At 43.0% G+C, this 25982-nt stretch overlaps 2 protein-coding genes across 14 annotated transcripts in view; both read right to left on the bottom strand.

Annotated features, from left to right (window-relative positions):
* Nucleotides 1-74: 74 nt before the first annotated feature.
* Nucleotides 75-3905, bottom strand: rnf11a (ring finger protein 11a). 3 transcript variants are annotated; one of them, XM_086120959.1, is made up of 4 exons: nucleotides 3866-3905; nucleotides 3373-3446; nucleotides 2249-2421; nucleotides 75-1733 (listed from the first exon to the last, which is right to left on the bottom strand). In XM_086120959.1, the coding sequence occupies exons 1-4, from the start codon at nucleotides 3876-3878 to the stop codon at nucleotides 1526-1528; spliced, it is 468 nt and encodes a 155-aa protein (XP_085977085.1). In that variant the 5' UTR covers nucleotides 3879-3905; the 3' UTR covers nucleotides 75-1525. The 3 variants fall into 3 exon arrangements, with proteins under 3 accessions (XP_085977085.1, XP_085977084.1, XP_085977086.1); XM_086120958.1 differs by lacking the exon at nucleotides 3866-3905 and having other exon boundaries at nucleotides 3373-3747; XM_086120960.1 differs by lacking the exon at nucleotides 3866-3905 and having other exon boundaries at nucleotides 75-1697; nucleotides 3373-3743.
* Nucleotides 3906-4550: 645 nt separating this feature from the next.
* Nucleotides 4551-25982, bottom strand: part of nfixa (nuclear factor I/Xa) — a 130262-nt gene continuing 108830 nt past the window's right edge. For 5 of the 11 annotated variants that reach the window (XM_086120095.1, XM_086120097.1, XM_086120099.1 and 2 more), the window contains 5 exons: nucleotides 23618-23743; nucleotides 19626-19795; nucleotides 17056-17203; nucleotides 14900-14988; nucleotides 4551-10309 (listed from right to left, as the gene is read on the bottom strand). In XM_086120095.1, coding sequence (XP_085976221.1) covers nucleotides 10295-10309; nucleotides 14900-14988; nucleotides 17056-17203; nucleotides 19626-19795; nucleotides 23618-23743 — 548 coding nt within the window. In that variant the 3' untranslated portion in view covers nucleotides 4551-10294. The other 6 variants (XM_086120102.1, XM_086120105.1, XM_086120101.1 and 3 more) reach the window with 5 other exon arrangements.

Genomic DNA, 25982 nt, shown 5'->3' with positions numbered 1-25982 from the left:
AAAACTGAGGCAGATGTGCTAACCACGACCACACCGTGCCGTCGCAAACAAAACAACAGCAAGACGACGGTACATTGGTTTGAAACATATTCTATGCTTTAATGATGGTTAGATAACTTTTCCTACACATTCGTGGATTGCACATAACTTAAAACAGATGACTGAGCAGCAGCAGGGTGGGAAAGAAAACAAAACCCTAACAGTGACGCAAATGACAAGTGTGCTGGTGTCTGGCTCTCCCTAGTGGACGACTACAAATTGGAAGAACACCGTCGACATGATTGTACTTCACTTCCATCAACCTTACAAGGCACAGCAGCTGGGCTAACTGAAAACGTCACTTGTTAGTTGCTGATAGATACATTCAACTCTACTGCTGGCAACAAGCATACAAACAAGAGCTTGGTGGAAATGCATCATTTGCAGTATAAAGGCCATCAACTAAACAGTCAAACATCATTAAAAAAGGAGCATATTCCTTAACTCATAGCCCTCTATAAGAAAACTACATGTGAAGATTTATATAAAAAAAAACCAACAAAATATTTGCAATACAAACTAACCCACCCAATGAATTTTGTAAAAAGAAGTATTAGGGCCACACTGAAGCGAACTGGGAAAATAAAGTTGAAATAATTTGGTAAGAATAAAGTTGTAATGTTGTGACAATGAAATTGGAATATTCAGAAATAAGTCACATTAACTTCAAAAGGAAATTTCTATTTTGATGGGGGGGAGGGGCGGGAGAAACATGACAGACATTGCCAGAAAACAAATTATGAGAAAATTTTGATATTAAGAGAAAAAGTAACTAATTACATTCTCAAAAAAATTACAAGAATATAATTAGAATTGTGCCTTGAAATTTTTTTTGACACTCCTTTCATATATTGAAACAATGAAATGGTGCCATATTATTATAATTTTACTGTGATAATGACACAGTCATGGGAAGGTCTGCATGTTCTAAAGAAAAAAGTATTTCGGCACACTTCATGTACGTGTAAGTGATCCCAACACTTTTCTATTATCGCATTAATAATCCATGAATTAATTAATCCTGCGGGGATAAGAAAAACTCTCCTCTTGAATCTTAAATCATGACTACTGTACCTGCAGTCTTTCTGTTGAGGTTTCGTATTGCACATTTCTAAGACAGTTCAGTGACATTGGCGACACCTCACTGCCGTATAATTAAACCTAAAATATAAATATCATACATTTTTGAGGCTATCTTAAAGTGAAATTATTTCTGGGAAAATGTGTTGCTACATGTAGTCTTCTTTCTTCGAGTTCAAATTGGCACACTGCCCCATTGGAAACAAATAAACAAACATCAAAGGTTTTACGACCAATCAGATCCAAGCAATTACTGTAATGTACAATTTCTATGCATGTAAGCAATTCAAGAACATGAGCACAAAGCCGCACGGCCTGGGCTACCTGTGCACAGCAGCTTGGACAGATTGGCCTAACAAGGGACAGTTACTTGGAACCAAGCCTGGGGATTACTTGTGGGCGGGGCTCAGTTGGCTTCGTAGGTGGCGAGCAGCGCGGCGTCCACGGGCTCCATGCAGGACGGGCAGGTAAAGGAGCGCATGAGCCAGGTGTCGATGCAGTCCAAGTGGTAGATGTGCAGGCACGGCAGGAACCGGATGGGGTCGCCGTACTCAAAGTCCATCATGCAGATCACACACCTGGGACAGATGAGTGACTGGACTGGTGCATTGTGGCTGGAGAAAATATGATTTTTCTTCTGACAGAGCAATGCACGGATTCCCAAATCACAGTCCATGAGCTGGAGTAACTTTCCCAAATTTACTCAACATTATGAATTCATGACTATGAATTTGGGCTGAACAATTTAGTCAGATCGACGTTGCAATGGAAGAAAATGCAATTTACAAATCGCAACGGTTGGAATAAAATCAAAACAAAGCTTTATTCTGGTCAGTCTGTAGGCTTTATTTATTTTTTTTACATATGTATAGTTTGTTGATTTATTAATATAATGTCGAGATAAGTTCAGTGCAGTCCACGTGGTTGCATGTCATTGTTTCATGAAATATGAAAAGTTCAATTATCTAACTATCTATAGACAAGGAATAGATGGATTTCACATTTGGATGTTTAAAAGAATAGTGAACATATATTGGAAACAAATATAACGATTTCTGTTAGATGTGATGGGACCAAAAAACTCAGTCAAATCCCCCCCAAAAGTCCAAGTAAAGTATTCACAACTCACTCTTTGACTTTGTGGTCGGAGGGGTTGGAGCCTGGATCAAAGATGCCTCTGGGCAGGTGATGGATGAGGCCGATACGCTGGGCGATGCGCACCTGCTCCTCCTCGCTCAGCTGACTGGCCAAGCGACTCTCCCCGGGCGTGGGATGGTACACGGGCACGGGCTGCGGGCGCTCCTGAAAAGCCGGCCAAAAAAGAAAAAAAAAATCACATCACCCTACCGACCGTGCGTGCTTTGTACAGGAGGTCCTTCGTATACCCCCCCCCCCCCCATTTTGTTGTTACATTTTTCCTCCTTTTTAAATGAAAGTCAACAAAGGCTTGATTTTTGTTAGCCTATCTTCTTCTATTTCTCATTCCACTACCACATTTTCTCTATCAGTGTTTGGTTTGGATGTCCTGAAGCGCCACGCTGCTTCTAACAGCACAGTTACGGTGGTTATCTTCTATAATTCTTCTTTAACCCTTTTATTTGTAAATGCATTTAAGTGTTGCAGGGATGTGAAACACATTGAAATACTTGTGCATGTACTGCACAACATAAAGGCGCCTTGCCTTACTTATCATAAGTTAACATTTATTAAGACTTTGAAAGAATGGATTACAGAGAAAGGCTTACCAAGATCTTTGTGGTTTCAATGCCTTTTAAGACGTTAAGGACGTGCAGAAACCCTATGTGCTTTAACCATTTACACTTGGACAATCTTCCGAGATACAATTCAAAAATATAAAGACAATAATGTTGAAATTGACACTGTCAGAGAGGTATTCATTGAACGCTGTGTTGATTGTTGCGGCTGTACTTTCCAGGTAATGTACCTTCTTTAGCAACATGAGAAAGCTCTCAGTATGATGAAGAGCAGTTCGACTACGACCTTAACAAAAAAACAAACAAACGGAATACCTCTCCAACAATAATCAAGCATTAGGTTTGCTTGATATGAAGCAAGAAAAAAAAAGACACAATTGCTTAGGATAATATGAGCTTGTGTGCCTAGTATAATGAGCATAAGTGTCAATGTTGATGGTTAAATGTCGGCAGGTGGTTGGGAGATAAAGCTCCATCTTATACAGTGGTGGGTTATCGTGTCGCATATGTAGGTCGATGTGGGGCCGACTTGGGTCACCTGGTAGGGCGGCGGCGGTTCTCCGGGCAGGCTGCCCACCTCTGACTCGTTCAGCAGAGACAAATCATCCGCTCCTTGAGAAAACAGGCAGTTCCCCATTGAAGTGATAGCAGCATGAGCGACATACGCGCACACACACGCAAACTCGACGACGCAACTAGCTTGTTTTCTACTTTCTTCGGCGTCTTTGCAACAACAAAAAAATTGTGGCCAAAATTCGACGTCAGGTCACGAAAGAAACTCTCAGCGCTGTTTGCTAACAAAGGAAAATCTATCTGGTGACACTAATTTGAAGAGCTCGGACGAGTTATTTTCGTGTCCTAAATTCTTGAACAAAATGTAGACCGGAAGTATAGTCTGGGAGTTTTTGACTACTTCCGCAACCGAGGGCGCTTGTCGTCACGACTAAAAATACATTCTTTGGTATTTAAAACGTTAAGATACTGTACTTTAATTTACAACAGAATCACACTGAACAAAAATTAAAATATACCCCGTCTTATCATCAATGTACAGTATGTAGAGTTATACTGTACCCCTTACCGATCCGAGAGAAGTGAATTCCTGGGTTACTTGATGGCAACTTCGCAGGCTGAGGTAATCAGGGCGCGCCCTTTTTGAGCTACATGACTTCGGTGACGCGAAGCTAGGAGGGGCAAAAGAGTTGACTCATAAAAGATGGTGGGACGCATTAGTACATACGGTTGCGCACAACTGTAAAATTACACTAGGGAATTGAAAAGAATATTTCATAGGAAAATTATGGTGCGTCAAGTCATAAGTTTCGATTCAATTCGATTTTGATTCATCAGGTTGTGATTCTACACAGTACCAATGTAAATGCTCGAATGTCGATTAGGTAAAAATGAAAACTACACAAAGGATGGGAGATTTTTTTTTAAAATTAACCGTCCCGTTATGTTTGTCGGTCAAACTCACCCATTTGCAAGGTAAAGTAAATGTTGAAAGTAGTTTTTCGGTATAAGACTTCTGCTTGGGTTATCATGTATAATCAACAAATCCAATAAAAATGGCATTTGTACACATTATTGTGGATGTATTTTTGTTCAAATAAAAACAAGCATTCACGCCTACCTACCCTGCTCACACTGAATAAGTGTGTTTGCTTGAGTTTATTGTATTTCAATAAACAAATAAAAACACGTGACATCGACGGGTACAGTCAAGAACATCCTTTTTATTCAATCAGGTGCTGCTCTTCTCAAACTGCGTTTTTCTTCTTATGGAAAAGAAACTGTAATTAACACATGCATTTCACCTAGAGCTCTGGGGGTGTTCTCACAAAGAAATGGTGCGTAGACAGAGGCGCAGAGGAGCTGGGACTAAAAGGAGTGGGGGCAAGGAGGCTGCTGCCTAGTAACCATACACGCTTAAGAAAACAAACTAAACGAGAGAACACAGACTTGGAGCTGTCCAGCATGAGGTGAGGCAGAAGGAGAAAAAAACAGGGAACCCACCCCCACCCCCAAGAGGTCATGACCTCTTGTACGGCCAGCCAGTGTGTTTGAAGTAGTTAATACTGCTGAGAGTTTTACTATGTAAAACTCGCTATTAACGATAATACTTAGCACAGATTCCTTTGTGGAAATATGGTTGTGAAAATGCAAGCCCGCCCCCTTTCCTTCAACCTCATGCAGGATAAGTCCGGCAATAAGGTGCTTGTAGCTTTCATTTTAAGTCCAAGGCTTTCTGTCCTCAAAGAGCTTTTAAACACAGCATACCCTGATAAGCAAATATCCCAAAAAAAAATCATCCAAATTATAATGAAACAAAAAGGGGGAAGTAAAACAAAGCCAAACAATAAATAACCAAAACAAAAGAGCATTCTGTTATCCTAGTCCGAGCAGCCCCTGTTCCAACATCCTGAAGCGGTTCATTCAGCTTCCTCCATCCCAGAAACAGCCTTGAACCCACTCATCCATTCCTTAAAAAAAAAAAAAAACCTCAAAAAAAAAAAAAAAACAACAACGACCCAAGGACACCCCCAAAAGCCCGTCAGCGTCATTTGTTCACGTACATTAGCTGTTGAATGGAGAAGCAGAAGTGATGGGTATGGCGAGATACAATGTGAAGCATACAGACAAGAATAACATGTGAGCTAACTGCATTCTGCTCAGACAAAAAAAGTTTCTCAGTAATATTTTTTTTCTTTTTTTTGGTCCCGCCCTTCAGCAGGAGAGAGCGAGCCAGTGAGCGAGAGTGACGGACACACAGTTACATACTACTCGAGTGTCAAAGAGAAAATAGACAGTGGAGACAGGGGTCGGGTTGGGGCGGTTGGTGGAGGGGGAAAAAAAAGCAACAGCCCATCAATGACACTTTTCTTTTTTGCCATCATTTATCATGAAAGAACTAATTGACACCTTTTATATCTGTATGCAGATTTCAGCATTTAGATATGAGGAAGTGAAGGGAGGAACAATAATGGTTCATGTGAAACGTTGTGCTCGAGCGCGGCACTCAGGGAATAACCAGCGAAACAAACAAAACAAAAACTGGATTACAAAATGGAGTCTGTGAACAAAAGGCACTTTCAAGGGACAACCTTTAACTGCTGGAAAACTATACACTACAGCACAAGCACTAGAAGAGTCATTTACAGAGGCGGGTGGAGGCGGCGCGGGGGGCGGTGGCGATACTAAGAATGGGGGGACAACAGGTGAGATGCTCACAATGCTGCCTAAGGGTAAAGACGGGTCTCGTGGTGTTTGGCCACGTTCTACTTCATGTCGTGGCATCAGCGTGTCTCGGGATACGCTTTTGTTTTTGGATTTTGGCCAATGTTTGGAGTTTTCTGCTGGTGAGTTTTAGGCAGCGCTCGGGTGAGAAAAAAAAAGTTGCCTGGTTTTATTGACGTGACAGTCAGTTTTGATTGATGGATCAGAACCCACCCCCCCATCCACTCAATAGAAGAATACAAACAGTACGAGAGAGATATAAGAGGAGTAATAATGCTTTTTTTTTTTGTTCATGACCATTTGTTTCTAATAGTTGTGAACAGAATTAATAATGTTTAAGGAGCACCAGTTTTCACTTGATGATAAAGAAGTTGTGTAGATTTGTTTTCCTTCAGCCCTCCCGCATATTTTTTTTTATAAACAAATGATTACACAGAAACATTAAAAAAAAAGAGACAAAGAAAATAAAAACAATACCCCCGACTTACAAAGACTAGGATTTTTTTTTTTTTTTCTTAATCATGGCCCTCTAAGTTTAGAGTCCCGGAGCTTATGGACTTGCGACAAATACATTTTTTTTTCTCTTTTCTCGTAGCTTTCTTAAAAATCTCTAACAGACAAACACAATGATCTACCCAATGCATTGCACGTGGCTCAATCGACACATATTTCTCAATAATAATACTTTCCATCAAAAAAAACAACATTTTTTTTTCTTCTTCAATCCTACAGTCAAAATTTGTTGACATGTTTATCTAAGGTATTAGAATGCTGCGCTGCTGCACATGTGTGTGGTGTCGTTTGGGGCTGGGACTGCAAAGGGAAGGTCAGGTGATGTCACCCGAAGGGTATTCTGGGAAAGCTTCAGAAAATAACTAGACTGCCCACCAGCTCGCGGAGCAAAAAGTTCAAAAGGAGCATACTTATATCATAAATATATATGTACTGTATAAGATCTCTCTCTCTCTCTGTATGTCTTTATAAAAAGCATGTTTAGCGTCCTTTATAAAGATGTTTCCAGGCCAGGGTTTCCCAAATTGTGGGGTGGCACATTAAAAAACAAAACAAAAAAAAACAACATTTTTTTCGGTAAGATTATCAGAATAAAAGAATAAAACATTAAAAATATATGTTATATGTTATCATAAATTATATCAACTTAATGCAATTCGTGGTGTTAAAATTCATCGACATCTATTTTTGCCTTGACCAATGCAATGCAATGACCAAACCAGTTACGGAATTAATTTCAAAAACTTTGGTGAACCAAACATTAATCCCTCGTGTGATATTGTTTAGTTGTTTATAACACCAAATGAACAACAATAATTAGTTTGTAAACTGCAATCATGAGTAAAATGACTTGGTCATGCACTTTTACGCAAAGTAAAATTGTATCCCATTATTTGATGAATCGATGGAATAATCTGTTCTAAAAATACTTGACAGTACCAGCTCAAAATGTAATGCGTGATGGCTTGTGCTGAATTGGGAAACCCTGACCGAGGCCAATGTTTTTAGCTTTGAGCATTAGCTAACATGCCAGAAAAACAACCTGAAGTGTAAGACTAATTGCATGAAGTGAATACAGAGGCACTTTCATATTACTGTTAATAGTTTTGTTATATGTTTTAGCACATACGTGTTACACGAGAGGCCGAGACCCCAATCTCGGTCTTTACTATCCCTGCAAAACAGAACCTACAGCGAGGCAGTCCAGTTATTTTTTGATAGCGGCTTTTGATATTGGGTTGTGTCATGATGCAAATGCTTGATGTGAACAGTTTACATGTAACAAATGTCAATTTGGACAAATCTCAAATGAATGAAAAACTATTAACAGAGGCATTTTGGAGAACCAAATATCATTCTATGACACGTGTTAGTGTGTGTGTGTGCGTGCGTGCGCGCACGTGTGTGTGTATGTGTGTGTATGTGTGCGTGTGTTCCTTTGAGTGGACTATAGGGTGAAGCAACGCAGGGGATTGTGTGTGATGAGCTGGTGTTACCGTGCTGTCCTTGCGCGCGAGAGATTTTGAGAAGCTGTTTAGCTGACATCTACTCACTGAAGTCCGGGCCTGGTCCGAAGCATGCTATACAGTTACTGTGGCCAAAAGTGTTATGACATGCAAAACAATCCAAGTGGAAGAAAACCAAAAGAAAAAAAATGCCAATAATAGATGAGATCACAAGGAAAAAAAGCCCTAAAAGCTAAATGAAAGCTAATAATATGAAGCTTATGCAGTGTGTGTGTGTGTGTGTGTGTTTTTCTGGTAAAAAAAATAAAATAAATTGAGAACAGGGATGGGCATTTGACTACGTTTCCTTGAATTGAGCTGTCTTTTTTCCCTATATTTTTTTTTAAGATAGGAGAATGTCTCCCTGGATGTATTGAAATCCTGCCATGACAGTTTCCAATGAGTTGTACTTCTTTAGATGGCAAACTCCAGTGTTCCCCTGCTATATCTTTCATTCTCCGTGATTGTTTTATAAGGACCCGGGCAATTCTGGATTTAGTTTTACCAATCTTCAATGTAGTATCACACGGTGCCACGGCATATGGGGCAGCATTGAGCATGATTGGAAGCAATGCAGCGTGATTAAGAGTGAAGAGGAAGAGAAGGTCCCCAGCTACGTACGAGTAATAGTCATTTAGTAATATTTTTTTTCTCCAAAATCTTGTTCTTGCACTGGACAGACGGTCTTTTAATAATTTTCATAAGCTATGATGTAAATGTCATTCACTCTTTTGTCTGTAATTGCTTTTAAACGTTGTACTAATTATGTGAAGCACATTGAGTTACCTTCGGTACTGAAATGCAATGTATAAATAAAGCTGCCTTGCCTTGATCGGAGAACTGCGCCAGCGAGAACAGACATTATTCAACAATAATTCTGTGTTTTAACACTTTTAAGGGGTTTTGAAGTTTAAATGAGTTCAAAGTGAGGTGGAGAGGGAAAAACTTAAAAAAAAAAAAACTTTTTCAAATGCTCTTTCTATATGTTGTGGATGGGTCTGGAACATAACCTCTCTGGTGATAGTGGTGGTTGTTTACTGTAGTTGTCAGCCAAGTAAGTACAGTAGATCACTCTATTTTGACTCACAAGACACGATTAATCTATTTATTGTGCCCATCCCTATTTCTGATAAAAAAAATAATGAGTGGCTGTGTGACAGACTATTTAAGGTACGATGGTTGCAAATATATGTGTGTGTGTGTGTGTATGTGTGTGTGTGTGTGTGTGTTGCACTTGAGGGGGTAAATTAGACCTGGATGCACAGCCACATATCTGTCAAGCCTCCTTGGCCCTCCCTCATCGCCCTTGTGGCCGTGCATGTGCAATTCTGTTCATCCCGAATGAGAATTAATAGTGCATAGGTGATGGGATGAAAGAGCACATGTAGCCTTTAGTGTTTTTAAACGCTTGCAACTGGCTAACGCTTATTCTCCCCCCCTCCCCCGTGAAAAAAAAAAAAAAAAAAGAAATAGTTGCCCTGATACTTGGACAGGTAAACAACAAAGACCAGCCACTTAGTGCATATAATGTCACACCATCTGATGGCGTCACCGGGATTGGCCAATCGCAAATCAATGGGTCTTCAGGGCTGAGCGAATGAGGTGCGTGAGAGGGTGGGGGTGGCACGCAGGGATGTGGCTGCGTGGGTGGTCTTGAACTTAAGTGGTGGTGGTGGTGGTCATCAAAGTGGGCGTCGCCGGGATCTTTGAGATCAGTTAGCGCAATTTAGGTGACAACCATTTTGTTTTTTAACCCGACAGGCCAATGCGTGGAGTTTCGTGGTGGAGAAGACAAAATGATAACAAAAATAAAAGTGATTTAAAAAATAAAAATAAAAAAAGAAACCACAAATGTAAAAATTGGTCAATTTCCAGGTTGCCATATTTGTGTTTCCTGTCCAACATTTCCTTGATGAGCGTGCGACAGTTCCTCCCGCGAGTCTGTCCACTCCATCTCATGGAGCCCTCCTGCATTTCTGAAGGCGGGTTGGGGGGTGGGGGGGTGGATACGAACGTTCCAGTTCAAATTGGGTTAGATGGGAGTGGCCACTTGGGGTGGGGCGGGGCCATGTGGGGGTTCTGTAGTTGTACTTTGTACAATGTGGGCCAGAGAGAAACCTTTTTGAGTGTCAGCAGTCTGCTCTTGATCATTTCTTTTTCCAATTTTCATGACACCATTTTAGTTGTTGATTCGTCGAGACCATGTCAGAGGAACCAAGACTGTGGAGGAGAAAAGACAAACAGTTAGTCATTGTTATGCTGCCGCGGAAGGGTACCAGTGATGGCAAAGAGGAGAACTATGACAAAAATATGACTAAAATGAGCTTTGAACTCAATGGTGCCTTTCAAGGCACTCTAGCACACTATGATGAAGAGCCACAACCAGAAATGGATATGCGATGTGGTGAAGTGGGACAAATTTCTCTGTCCTGGCTGCTCTGTTCTGGACTGCATTTACATTATCATTGAGTAGCAATGTGAAAGTAATGTTTTTCTGATTTAATCGAACTGTTTCATAGTAAAATTGGTGAATTTAAATGTATTTACACATCTGTGTGTTCAAATGTACTCATTTTGTCATATCATTTGTTGAATAATTAGAAATAAATTACAAATTGTCCATTTTAACAATCTGGCTGCTGTAATGCAATAGTGTACGCCACTAAGATACATTTTTTGACCACTAGGTAGCACTCTCCAATCCCTGTTTTTTTTTTTGTTTTGTTTTTTGGGCACAGCTCAGCTATACTACATAGAGTGAAAAAAAGTAATAAGGTCAAATTTTCCACTCACTGTTTTAAAGAGGGCTGACTTAAGCTTTTCTCTGATTAAAAACACTTGTGTTGGTTGACAGCTGTAAAGCGCAGGCCAACTCTTCTTGTATTTTAAAATGGATCCAGTTTCTGATTACTGATAAAAAAAAATCTCTGTGGTATTATTAAACAGCACTAAGGTGAAGACTCCTCTTAGAGAGAAAGTTTTGGCAGTGGCCGATGCTCTCTGGCTTTTGTTCGCATTCCACGGGCCTCGACCTGGGAAGTGCGGCAAAACAGGCCGCCGTGTTGTCACAGTTGTGTTCAAACCTCTCCAAAGTTTCAATCCTCCCTCTTCTTTCCCAGCCCTGACTCTTTAGCGTTTGTAGTCGATCCATCCTCCTGGCTTCCACTTCCATTAACCCCCTACTCTCTTCCTCTCCATGTAATCACCACTCCCCCACCCCCCATGTAATCCTTGGCAGAGGAAAGTAACCCCAGGCCCCCCCTCGCTCGTCCAAGTCCAACAGCCTATGACATCATGTCTGGTTGCCAGCAGCAACCAGACAGCCGGGACGTGACTGTGGAGTGCAGTGAGCTTCAACTAACTCCCTTGCTCTTTTTTTCTCTCCCTAGTCCTCTGTGTCTCTGGCTTTTTTTTTGGGGGGGGGGGGGCGGGGGGGCCTCAGTCCTGTCCACTTAATATTGCTCTGCCTGCACCGCTCACATCTCGCCACCAGAGAGCTCCTCAGACCGCTTTTTTCCCCCTCCCAGACTCAGGCCTCCAGTACTAGCAAAGAGTGACAGACATAAAAAACTTTGGAGTAAAATTACAAGATGAGCCTAAAATGCATGATAAACTTTACGCGTGAACTTTACTTGACCTTCTCTAATCTTATGAATGCACATGTTTAACCATTCAATGTTTCTCGAACAAGGAGCTGCAGAGCAAAATTTACAACAGGTGTTCGGATGTATCTCCTGGTCCAGTACAGTTCCATGCACTGTGACACCTAGCAAGGCTACAAAGTCGTCACAGGGCGGCATCGGCAGGTTGTAACAGAGATTCAGAGAAACTGGAGGAGTCACGGAAAGACTCCTGCAAGACCTCATTAAACTGCTTGAGTTTTCATCATATGTCTTTGTTAGGATTACAAGGGTCAGGACCAGTTGAGACGAACACTTGGGCTCTGGTGAAATGTACTCGAGTACACGAGTGGAGATGGTTTCTACCCCCCCCCCCCCCCCCAAACGTTCGCTAAGCGATTGTAGGGGATAATAAGATCTTTTGAACAGATGTAAGCTGTCGTCAGGTGGGGGGGGGGGGGGGAACGAGGGGCAGGAGTTCTGGCACGGGGGTTACGTGTTCATGCGTGTGTTCGATGCATGCTCAGACACATTTGGATGGGGTTTGAATGCCCCCTCTGTGCCAGGGCTGCATCTGTGGAAGAGTGGTGCAGGTGGGGGAGCCTGAAAACACAGGAGGGAGGAGCAGGAGGGGGAAAGAGAGGGAGGGGGTGTGCTGTGGCAGCCGAGCGGAGCTGGGGAGCAGGAGGAGGGGGTGAGTCGGGCTAGTTGCAGATTGCTTCCATGTGTGCGGAGGGAACACGGCAGAGTCGATTTGGCTGCAGGCAGGTGCGGTTAGCCCCTAATGAGAAAAGTTGTGTTGATGATGGAGGAGGCCCAAGACACTGCAGCCCAGCGGCGTAGCGCAGCCAAGGCAAAAACCACAATGTAGTGCACTCGTGGCCTCACACGCTGCTCTAATACACACTGTGGGGCCTTGTGGAGATAAATCAACACTGGTCCAGCTCTAACTAACTGGCAATGTTTACATTCACGGCAGGGAAGCTACCGTAGGAACAGAAACTGTAAACCGGTACTGAAACTTAAGGCCTTCAGACGTGCACAACATAGATCAATGTAGGTGGGCGATGACCAATATCAAGCCCATTATAATACACCCCTGCGGGCATTTCACAGCCACGTCTTTGGATGTGGAAAGCTATGATGTCAATTCAAACAAGCGCCGTGTCTGAGCTAATCATTCTGGTCGACAAAAGTGCTGTGAACGCATAAACATCAAAGCAGGCGCCAAGGAAAGGCCAGTGAAATGAGAACATTCAGATCTTTGAACAGATCACACAGAATTCGACCCAATTCAAAACAGCAATCCCGCAGCTGCGGTCTTTGAGGTAAATGACTGAAAGTGCCACAAAAGTGGATCATGTTGATAGTGAGTGGGCCGTAGGTGTGGTTTAGCTGTATCCCGATTCAGGGGCTGGACCCCGAGCAGTGATCCCCAAGCACTTGTGGTCATCAGGTGTGCCGCGGGACATTATCCAATTTCACCGAATCGGTCTGAAAATTATTGCGACAAAGAAAACCGAACCCTAATATGATTCTTCTTCCTGTAATATGTGGGCTGTATTACACTGCTCCTGGTGGCCAAGGTGTGCAACCATAAGGAATTCAATGTTAATTGGGATTGAAGCAAGAAATGATGATGTATAAAATGTTTCATTCTTTATATCCTATGATGTCATCACTACATATATATTTTTAAACATAATATACTATAGACTAAGTTACCCAAATTCTGGGGTGTGTGTTTTGAGGTGATGGAATGGATAGGTGGCGTTTCCATTCATTTCTGGTCTGCTCTGGGTTTCAAGCACTGAACAAATTAAACTCGTAAGGTACCACTGTATATAATTTCTGTGACAATTTCTTTCAGTGGCATGTAAAATATGTGCCCTGGTTCGATAAATGTTGGCAAACAGAAACAGGACCATTCACGCTTAAATTGATTGCTTGATGATTGATGATTGCTGGTTTAAAATATTATTACAAATCGGTTGATTCACTCACTAAAATTGGGACTGATTTTAAGGTCGGACAGCGTACAAAGGGGAACCAAGCAAACGGCGACAGTTTTCACATTTGATGCATTTAAGTTATGAGAGAATGTACAATGTACAACTCCGGTTATGAAAGACTTTGCCAATCTTCTAGCGCCTGTGTTGCCTTGATGCTCGCGTTGTTTTTCCAGCATTCGCGTTCCGTCACCTCGCGCGTCTTCTTGATTTGTTTTGACAATTGACAACAGCTCAAAAAGATGCTGACTGAGCCTAAAGCACTTAAATAGAATAGCAATGATCTGAACAGTTAGCGTTAGCAGCCATCTCTCTCAGATAGTCCGTATTGTGTGAGCGCTTCAATTTTCAGCTTTGACTTTTCGTATTGACTGCATTTCCAAATAAATCTGAAATTGTAGTGTTTAAGTGCATATCTAATGCGCGTTGGTGCAGTCTGTGGAAGACTTCCTGGTTGAATGATATTTTCCAACTCCTTTCGTCAATATTCTAGGTGGCAACATGGTAGCATTATTAGCCTGTCGGAATTCTAGGGGGCTAAATGTTAGCATCATTAAGCCCTCGAAAGGGTTTTACTTTCGACGCGCTGGATTTTCAAAACAGGTAAAAAGTCAATCCAGGGGATCCTTGGTTTATGATGGCTCCAACACGAGGCGCACAATCAAGCAGTTGATGCAGCAACTCAAGAATACGACGACATCGTCAGTCGGCAAAAGGAGGTACGCTCAGTTACTGTCATACTTGCTAGTTTTGGTTTGACTCTTTTACATTTATGGCCTACAAGTGTTTGTCGCACAGATATCGACAGAAATTATGATTTTAGCATTGATGAGTGACATCTGCTTTTTCTCACCCAAATTCATTCAAAATAAAGATATCTTCATATAGTATATTGTATAGTGTCGTTTTCCGCGAATGACAGTGGTAGTGTGTCCTTTAAAATAGTGTGAAAAGAAGAAGACGTATCCCATCGGGACAGCCTTTGAATGCAGCCTCTCGAAGTGGGTCACAACTAATGATATCCTCATCGCTATGAATGGCCCGCTTGGCCGTTGGAAAGCCATGCCGGTTGTTGACACACAAGTGTGACAGTGTGCATGCTTGAAGCGAGTGATGAGGAGACACGGGCGACAGAGGTGGACGGGTGGGTGTTAGTTGAAGGAGGGAGGCTGGCAGGGTACCTGAGTCTGCTGGGGGATATTCAGAAAGTTGTCCCGTGTTCCGATGCCGACAAACCGGTTGGGAGCTGTGGAGCCTGGCGTGGAGTATGCTACGAACAGAGAGAGACAAGTGTGTACATGCTTTGACACAAACACATACACACCGAGCTCAGGCTCGAGTTTGATGCTCTCAGCATCATTATTTGAAAAATTTGGTCAGTTCAGTACATGGCAATGGATCACTGTCAAAGGAACTATTTGGAAAAGACACTAAGGGCCGGCGAGAGTGACGCTCTCTTAGTCATATGGATGATTTGTTCATGTTGCGGGCAACTTAATTGTTATTTCCCTTCACTTAGCCATGTAATCTGTGGTTACGCAGGGGGATGTGGAGTCTGTAATGAAGAGTGCTAACATGAGGGAGCTATTTCAAACAAGTCACTAATGATCCTCAGCAGCCCCTGGGCCCGTAATCATACAAAAACCACTGAGGACCCGCTGTCGACATAATAATAGGGCGACCGGCAGAAGAACCGGATTCATCACCGGTGGCAACCGACGCTCCATTTACATTTCGCCGGTCGAAGAGGAGCGTGTGACACCAGGTGCTGATGTCACAGGATCAAATTTAGGGCAGTTGTGTTCACTGGACTCCAGCATGGCCGAGTGGAACTGACTTGAGGAAGGTGGTGGGGTGGGGTACGGATGGCTGGGTGGGGGTTAACAGTGACAGGGCATGACAGACAGTGAGTGCGCCGTTTTAAAAAAATGGATGGGCGCGTGTTCATAACCGCCATTTGCAATGTCTTGGAGAATTAGAGGTGGAAGGAAAACCCAAAGGTGACAACAGCCACCCGAGTGAGAAACAAAAGCGTGATAAGGGGTGCTATTTATTTATATGGTAATATAAATAAATAATCAAGTGACGTGTCAATTGGAGAGAGAGAGAGAGAGAGAGCAGAGAACGGGAGGAAAGTGGGGGAGAGAGGATGACAGGACAGGAAGAGAGAAAGTCAAAACAAAAAGGATGAGAAGATGCCCTGCTTGCTCCGTCCAGCGCCCCCTCCTGGAGTGCCTCTCCCATGGCCCGACTCTTTCACCGCATCTGTGTGGGTGCAACCAAGCAACACCTCAAAACTCCTCTCCCCTGCTCCCCCAGTGTACGACTAAGCCTCATCGTTTGTGTTTAGGTTGCTCCAAATACATTTCCATGTTGTTTGTTTGTTCTTTATTATTGTGAGATCTGCGTGAAAGTGACAAGGGGATTGGGTGCGCTAAATTGGGGCACGATGGTCTTTAGTTTTCTTTTTATGTTGTTGTTATGGAGTCCACGCCAACTGCCCTAATTTTGTTCCCCTACAAAGGGAAAAAAAAGAGAAACAAAGGGGAAAAGAACCGAGAATATATCAAATAAAGCAAAGAAAGCAAAACAAACGAAAAAAAGAAATGAGAGAAAGGGGCGTATTGCCTCTGTGAGGCAGACATGCAGGGCTTGTGTCGATCAAAGGTTTTTTGGGCTACAGAAGCGACGTGCACGGGGGCCCAGCACTGATCTGTCCCCCGACTCCCCACCCCTCTCCCCACAAACTACACAACCCAATGAAGCCAACGAGAAGAGGGGGGGAGACCACGCTGCCTCTTTTGGTGCTAGCATGAAAACCAACACTAGAGAGCGAGAGAAGCTCGTATACAAGACGGGGAGGGAATGAACGCAAAGACACGAGCAGAGAAGGAGAAGCTGAAGCTCAGAGCCAGGGAGAGAGAGGAAGGGATACAGAAGTGATGGAAAGAGGACCTCTTGGTATGGCGAAGGCGTGGCGACTAATAGTTTTGGACCTTCTACTGTGGTTCCTTCAAATGGTGTAACTCCAGGGGCTGCTGAGAATTGGAGCAGTTCACCATCTTGCGGGAAGCAGCTCAAGCCAGACAAGGGATAACTACAGCAGTAGCCATAGTAGTCATCCTGAATGTGTGCATATTCATGTGGTATTTCACTATATGTAGAAATCCAGAATCTTGGGACCCCCTACGTGTCAATTGGGGGAAATAAGGTGAAAATAAACAAGGCTTTCTAAAAGCAACTATGACAATTTGGTTTCGATTGCCGTCTACGATAACTCTGCGGGGAGACTGGGGCCACAAGGGGGGATTTGTGGAGGGGAGTGGGAGTGACTTACACGGAGATGCGGGTGAGCTGAGTCCACCGTCGGTGGGCGTGCTGATGGTTTTAGAGTCGGGCATGGGGAGGGGCACGGGGCGTGCCACCGGGGGTGGCGGGGGCAGCAGGAAGGAGCCCGGCATTTTGCTCTGGCCACCTCCATTAGGCTGCAGACGGACCATATAGACAGGGTGAGCAGGACGGGACGCAAACCCCCACCGACATCACACAGGGGAGCCAGGCACACGACACCAACGTGACAACCGACACGCACCCGCTGACCCACAGATGGCAACAGCGCACACGCACAAGTACGCACCTTACACGCCAGAAAGAGCAACAAGGAGATATATACACACACACACACACACACACACACACACACACACATACCCTCACAGTAAAATGATCAGTCTGGAATACATAAGAAGGAATACATAAGAACAAAAGAGTATAGAACATCTTTTCACAGGAGAGGAAGTAGACAAGGTGTTGTCATAGTGCAATGGGTACAGTTTTATCAATTCGTGATGTCGAAATGTGCCGAGGTTGTGGAAGTGCGTGTGCCTGTTGGGTACCACAGATGCGGTCTGTAGTGCAAACTAAAGACGTCGAAAAACCTGAAGGCCAAGTTTACAGTAGTGGTGTACAGTCCGGACAACATCTTTTAACGCACGTACACCGTATCAGAGAAGTATTCGCAAATCAAACTGGGATCCATGAGCCATAACATGGCGATTCGCAAAAATAATTGACAATTATCAATGGCGATCAGCACGACAATAAAAGATACTAAACCAATCGCGTCCCACCTTTTGTGCATCATTTCTAGCTCCTACAATCTTTCCTCATGTAGAGTGTAAACAAAGGAGGTTAGACGAGCTTTCTAAAATATTAGCAGGCTTAGAAACACATAGCCCGGGTCAAAAGTTTCCACCACTACTTTTGAAAGATAAATGGGCATCGGGTCTTTGGCAATGTTGAGTGGGATAGACTCTGTGATTGGCGATCGTGACAACAACTTCAAGAGTATTCGCCTGGTATGTTGCAAAGGTTGCTCAATATAAACAATAAATCACCTAGTTGATAAAGCCGACTGCGCCTTTGAAAAATAGCTCTTCTTAGCTCTGTTGTTTGTGAAAGCAGTGCACGTCAGCGAGCAAGGAATATCCAAATTAATTGCAATGATTTGTTTTTTTCAGTTCCTTCCTGTTGAACAGATTATGAATATTTATGATGAAACTAAAAATGTATTATAGCAATAGTATTTAGTGGCGCAAATCATACTTACGTTTCACCGGCGTTAGGAACAGGGTCCTTGGAAATATTTCTCCTCTTGTAAATTTTAGAAACCCAGCAATTGAGGGCATGTAAGGAGGCGACATAAAAGAACGCTGCTTTTGCACTTAATCTTAATCCTGCAGCATGTTTTGTGAAAAATAAATAAATAAAAATATTCCCTGCAAGAGATTTTAGTCTCATTGTTCGGAGCCCAGCTGCCTCACGTAGAATGACAGCTGGAATGCAACTGTAATTTTCCAAGTGTTTCCATGGCCGTTTATGGAGCGCTTCTAAACAAAGTTAAATTTGACCCTCTGTGGGTTTGCTGCTAACTCAGCCTGATCTTTTTCTCGAGCATGAGCTACATTTACTGCATCCTCCCATGACACACTGGGGTCACAGCGGCTCTGACCACAACACCAGCCTTGGCATCCGGTTTAAGGACACGGCTGTTGCTGAAGTCAAAAGTAGGCCTTTCTCATTCTTTTAATTCACCCTTGCAATATCTTGTCAGATGTATGTTGTTTCAGCTGGAGTTTTGTAAGTGTGTGTGCGCGCGCGCGTTTTATGTTGGTAGAGTTGGCAATACACAATAGCTTGCGGTAAGGACTGAGAACGCAAAGATGCTAAAGGTGGTAATGTCAAGAAATCTGGAAAAGAAAAGCAAAAAACAACGGGCCGCTAATTCCGTCATATTTCCTTGCTTGATTTACAAACAATTGCTCAATTGTTCCCTTTTGAAATATTTTTTAATGGGATGAGTGAATCGTTCTTTGTTTTCATGCCAGTGTTATTATTAGGCAGAACATTCCTGCCTGGAGAGGTTGTGCCACAGTGGAGGTCTGTGCGGTTGTCAGCACAAGACGTTCCGTCGCTGATGCCATTTTGCACTTCTTTTGACAGCAAAGTCTGTGAGACTGCATCATCAGTGCCTCTGCTAGTTGCAGCCAAGCAGTGCACTCCCCCCCCCCCTTTTTAAATGTGTATGTTCTCCATTTCCCGGAAAATTTAATCTTGCAGTTTAAAAAAAGAAAAATCCACTTTGACACCTATTTTCACATCTTTCAACTCCTAAATGCGGTTGTCATATAATCTTTAAATTATATTAACAATTTTTTGTCCTACCATAATTTTGTGCTATGCACCATTTGTCATAACAAGTGAGTATGTGCACCTTCAACTCCAATCCAATCAAAAGAGAAGGCTTACAACATAAAATTGAACTCCTTTCATCTTCTCCATAGCCCCCCCCCCCCCCCCCCCCCTTACTTTGACCCTTCATTTCTCCCATCTCATTCCGTCACTTACCTGTGCGCTCGGCTGTCCTGTGCCGTCGGTGCACACAAACTGCACAAACTCCTTAAGCGGGTCCTGGTGGTGGTGGTAGCGTATGGTGGGGTGGGTGAAATAAGGGCTGGACTGCTGGATGATTGAGGAAGAGGGGAAGTGCAGGGCTGAGGCTGAGGCACGGGGGCTCCCTGCGGAGACGACCAGGAAGCGGACAGGAACAGGATGGAGAATATCAGCAAAAGTTGGGTCTAACTACAATGAGACAGTCTATTGTTTCAGCAAAGATAATAAACATACAGTACATGGCACAGGACATACAGGATAGTATTCCACACTGACCTATAATAAGACATATGCTTGAACAAAGCAGCGGCCATTATATATAATTTTGCCGTTCAGGCCTATAATTGTCCTGACACAGAAAATAGCTGCGACGTTCTCCTGTGGTAGGCTATTGTGCAACATCTGGCCCCGTTCACTTTATACATCAGCCAACTAAGCAAAAACACTTTCCTCAATCGCTGTACGGTTGTATATTTTTGCACCTTGTGCCGCCTCGCGCAACCGCAGAGGTAGCAAAGAGACGCAGACAAACACACACTGTGATTTTTTTTTCCCGCTTTTGATTGGTTGTCAGTGAGGTGTAATCAATCAGCGGCGTATCTGCGCTGTGCGGTTCTCCGCCGTAGCTTGGAGCTTGTCAGAGGATCTCTCCTCCGTTCCCAAATGGCCAGAAAACACCTCCGGGAGACATTCGTCAACAAGCCAGCCAGCCACGCATGCACACACACACACACACACACACAAAGACACTCACTAGCCTCCACTGTCTGTCTGGTCGGCTGCAGTTCTATGGCGTTTGCAATTTGGCACGCCAAACAAGAGCGACAAGCTGCTAGGTGAGGGGAGCCTGGCGAACAAGCATCTGTGATTGTGTCTGTCACCTACTGTCTCTTGTGTGTCGCAACTCACAAAGGGAGACAGTACAAGTTGCTCAAACTTTCTCCCTTTGTCGGCTTTTCTCAGTGGTGGGAAGAAACAAAGTGCAAACACTCTATGATTGTACCGGTAGTTTAGTGAATTTTTCAGGTACCTGAAATTGAATTGAGTCGATATTTTTCTCATGACCTTTCAGTTTTACCCCTACATTTGAAGTAGGATATATCTGTAGTTTATATTCCTTACTTTGTCAAATGAGGCTCCTTGCCTTTTTCAACCTCTGCGGATGAAGACAAGACAAAAAATATGTAAATTGAGAGTCAAAACTCGGATGGGATCTCGATTGATTGATTATACAGTAAACTACAGGTTCAAGGTCCTGCTATCTCACAGTTTGTTTTAGTACAGTTGATATTTGTATTTTAGTCTTAGTCTCTAAAGCCACAGTTGCCCACTAGATGGCGGCATACTAATTTGAGATTAAATTTGAAAGGACGAAAACAGCATAGCCTCGTTTTTTGACTGAATGTCCTCCGCTCTTAATCCTGCTTTTTATGCCTACAGAAAGCTACGACTGTAGGTTCATTTTATAATGTCTTTGGTCATGATTAGAGACAGAGAAGTTTGTCAGTTTGGAAAAATGAGATTGTTGACTGTAAACACAGAAGGATAGGTGCACTGTTGTACTTTGAGTTAGGACAGGGCTTCAATTTGGTGTTCTCAACGTACACGAATTGGTTGCGTGAGCGTAATCGCAGCCACAATGGCCGCCTCCCCAGACGAGCGTAATCAGACAGCAGTCTGCCTGGCATCACTCCATGAGCGTCCAGCGCCAACAACGGGACATAAACAATCCGGCACTTAGCTGTGAACGCTCTCACACTAGACCTACACAAGAGGAGCGAACCGCTTCGGCGCGTCCAAGGTGGGCCTTGGTTACGAGAAGCATCTCTCTGTGTATTCACATCTTTCTTTTCACTCCGCTCTTCTGTCTTCCTCCAGGCACTTTATAGAAGCGAGGCCTCTAAGGGACATTCCATTTGGACTGCAGCCATTGTAGCGCAGACAAGAGTGTAAATTTACACATGCACACACGTGTGTGTCTGTGTGTGAGTGTGTGTCTGCAAACCAACACAAGCTCAAAACACTGCCTCATTACTGCCTCGATATTAAGCCAAAACCTCTCAGCTCAGAGTCCAGATACACAGTTGCTGCAACTCATTTGGAACTCAATTAAAATGCAACGCTTAATTTCTTGGACTCTTGAGCAAAACATGCTTGGTGGTTAAAGGCACGTCCTTGAGTATACATTCTAAATATACCTTTGGGAGAGCTGAAAGTAAAATTCAATACGCTTCAACACGGGGGCATTGAGTGCAAATGACCTTTACATGGTAAGTGCGGTTTGGCCGCAGACCAAGCCGTTCCCTCTGAGAGTCAAATGGAATGAGAGCGGAGGACGTATTTATGCCTTTGAAAAGTGAGCCCGCCAGCCTTCAGGGACTTGTTGGCAAAGTTCACATTGGAGGGACATTGGGAATTCTCAGAGCGGAGATGGAGAAACCTTGTAGGATATGCTATTGGAGCAAAATGCTCCGAGGACAATTTGCCCTTTGTGCCTCAATCAAACGGCGTCACTGGAAACACACGAAAGGAATCTGTGCCGTCCTGTGAAAATATGCTCTCGTTAAAACTAAAAACAAGGACAAAGCTGAACATGCTGAGTGGAAAAAGAGAGCTCGCTTTGATTCACATTTGAGTATTTTTGTCTCAAAATATCTTATCATGACAGTTCTGTGCAAAAGTCTTAGGGGCACTCACTGGTATTGTTGTTTTAATTACCTTGTCCCAAAAGTTGTTCGCGCATTGTAAAACAGTGTAGTATAATAGAACTAGGGCTGAACAATTAAAAAAAAAATCTTATTGCAATTTCCACCCCGCAATATTGTGATAGCAATTTAACGTCAGTACTTCTTGAAGATCTCATTCCCATGTTTTTCAACAAGCACCACCACTAAATGAATCTGTATTACAGATTTATGATACATCAATGTTTTGCTCTTTCAGGATAGGCTTACTGACGTTAAAGTAAAGGCAAATAAGCCACGAATTAATCTGAAAGACAATTTACTTACACTATACTTTCATTACCATTGTTAACTTACTAAACACTTTGCCTTGCACTCTTTGATCAAAACAGCGTGGCGTGAACATAAGTTAGTAAGTCATAAATCAGATTGTAACAACAATGCAAGCACATCGGTGGCTTTATGACTTCAACTTTTCATGTTTCATAAAACAAGATGTAATTTCTTCAGCCCTGAATTTATTTGAATCGATTTGAATTTGATTAACTGTTCAGCCCTAGCTAGAACACCCACCGTTATCATGATAAAACAAAATTTGCAATTTGCTCATTTCCAGGTGAGGATCTGGATAAAGGTTGCTGATCCAGGAAATTATTCAGCATTTCACGTCATTATAGTATCAATGGAATGCCATCTATTAGAAATCTATTCATCATCTTCCATGAACTGTGAACGAATGAATGTTTGTTAGCAGAGGTCCACTCTCTAAGAAGAGGCATTGTAACGTCATTGTGGCAATTAAGCCCAGTACTGTGCATAGATCACTTTCATTGTTTGAGAATATAAAAACTCATCTGCCATACAGACGACTGAACATCACAATCCAAACATGACATTCAATGGTGATAATTGGATTAATAAGCACACAGGCAAAGGCATGGGTGCAGCAATGGTACCATGCAATGACAGTATTAAAACAAACAGGCACAATGGTGATGTTAAAAAACAAATGTATGGATAAAGATAGACTGAAAGAGAGAGAGAGAGAAAAACTTAGGCCAGCCATGATGGTATAGCAGTAACACTGAACATGTGACAACTCAGCAGTTGCAACTGCGGCATTGGAACGTTTTTGTGGAATTCCTTTAGGATTGGGGTAAAACCTCCTTTTCCTTCTCTCTCTTTTTCAGACTGGAATATGATGGGGGGGCGGGGGGTGGAAGGGGAGGGGGGGTTCTCAGCTTGGTGGCAGGGCTCTCTCACCTGGTCTCACTCCTGCCAGCACGGGCAGCGGGTGGTGTGTGAACGCCATGCGAGGGGACCTCTGGGAAGACAGGGCGTTGAAATCAAACTTCCCCGGCTTCTTAAGTGAACCAGGCGAGGACAGTCCTGGTAAAAAAAAAAAAAAAAAAAAAAAAAAAAAAAAAATGGAAGCAACAAAAAAAAAGTGGGGAGGAGAGTGGGGGGGAAAAGAGAGGTGGTTGTAATCAACAATTTGTTCTTTTTTTTTTTAGACTATGGCACACTGCTTATATTATTATAAAAGGGGACTTGATTTGGGGTGCTGCATGTTTGTAATTCACTCTCATTGATTTCAAATAGCCAATCAGAAGACCCAATGCTGCCTGATTACCTAATTCACAAATATATGGAAAACAAAACAAAAAGATCAGAGTTCTTGATGATTCTTGCCGCTGCAATAATTCATTTTGATAGAGAATTCCCAGCTCCCAACTTTGAAGTAATGGGCCGGGCAGTATTTTACAAGCATGTCTTCAAAAAGGGGGGAAAAAAAATGGGGGGGAAAAATAACTGAAGCCAATATCAAACTAGCCTTTGTTTGAGAGCCAAGGCACATCTGTAGCAATAATAACCTCTAACTGTGCCACTGTATGTTTTCTCTGTCTCCTTTCTTCTTCTTTGGCTTTTCTCTGCCTTTTTAGGTTGCCAGCGCCAAACGTGGCCACTGTTACAGCCACAGTCAGCTAGTTGCGGTTTTTGGCCGCTGCCAGGCCCACAGGCTGGCTGCACGAGAAGAGGGCTTCATTCAGAAATAGCACAAACTGTACAGTATGGACGCGGCAGCTGCTGAGTGCGAAAGACAAGCAGACGGACAGAGGAGACGGTGGGAGGCGGGGGGGGGGGGGGGGGGGGTAACAAGCACGTGGGAGACATGAAAATATGCGAGGGAACGAAGCGAGTGAGAGAGCAAAGCAGAACCGGTGAGAAATGCAGCAGTGTTTTGTTTTTCCATGCGTTGCTCTGACGACATGTATGAAATCGGGATGTCATAAGATGTTTACGTATGCTTATTATCTGGCGCGCACACATGTTAAAAGCATAAAAACAGAGCGGGGAGAGAAAAAAAAGACGTTTCTTGTATTGTGGGGTTTCTTCTAATCTTCCTGACGACTGAGTGATATGATAATGTTTGGTCTTGAAAACTTTTTTTTCAGGCTCCGGTTTTGTAGTCTATTTTTGAGGGTGCTCCGCATCAAACAGGGCATTTAATATGATTCCTCTTCCAGCTGGAGACGTGTGAAAGTGGATGGTAAGCGTGGGGGCGTGCAAAAACCTTCCCTCCTGGTGTGAAAGAGTTAAGTCTCAAGCAGGTGGGAGTGAATATGTGTGAAGCATTTATGTCTTCGACAGACATATATTTCTTTTTCTTCCACCTCCCTCCCTTCCCCACCCCAACTGTAGCAGGAGCATGTGGGAGTATTGCGCTGTCAGATAAATTCCAAGCATGAAGACAACCTTGGATCCAGCTTCTGACACCAACAGTCAGTAGTGATTTCTATGACACTCGAGTGTAAACTGGGAAAAAAAGCCTGGGAATGACTGATATTTGCAAGCAGTACATTCAGCTCGAATGTCAATGAAGCTGATGACCAGAAACAATGAGTAGACCATGAAGACAACCTCGGATCCTGCTTCTGACACCAACAGTTGGTACAATAAACCTCCGCTGTCAGCGCAGGCTCTGAGCCCTGCCGTGAATTTAAAAAAAACAACAACTGGAACTAATGCTGCAACTCCACCCCCAAAAATGTACTTAAATTGAATAAACTGTATTTTCAAACTCATTTTACACCGTTGTACTTACAAATAATGGCTTACAGATTTTTTTGATTTTAAAAAATCACCGGAGGTGGGCACATAAATTAACATCAAGCCGTAACTTCCACAAACAACCCAGGCTAAACTAAGCTCCTCCCTGCTCTCTAAATTAAGACGCATCACATCACCATACAGAGGTTCCTTGAGATACAAGAAAATTGCATGCAATTTTTCCTCATTTATTTGCTTCAATGGACATTGTACTACTCCTCCTGGTGTTAGTTATATTAGTCATTTTTGGACAGTGCAAATAATATGTGCCTGTGTGTATTGTAATATTGCCGTTTTAATTGTGTTGCTTCACCGTTTTTGTTCAAATGTTCATTGCTTGAAAAGTTATGACACTGTGACGCTGATTCCATTTGTTAGGCGTTTATGGTATTTTGCATTGTTTCTCAGCATTAAGTTAAACGGACCTAAAGCAAAGGTACAGTATAACCTGTCCTTCTTTTTGTTTTCAGTTTGTTTTGACAGTCAACTTCAACTCGGAGTGGCAATAAACAGCGGG

This window comes from Hippocampus guttulatus, chromosome 9 (assembly GCF_054856545.1).
Source record: "Hippocampus guttulatus isolate MCC_2025c chromosome 9, RoL_Hgut_1.0, whole genome shotgun sequence".
Classification (NCBI taxonomy): Eukaryota; Metazoa; Chordata; class Actinopteri; order Syngnathiformes; family Syngnathidae; genus Hippocampus; species Hippocampus guttulatus.
Note: the sequence above shows the minus strand (reverse complement) of the source record. Positions and strands in the feature narration are given on the sequence as shown.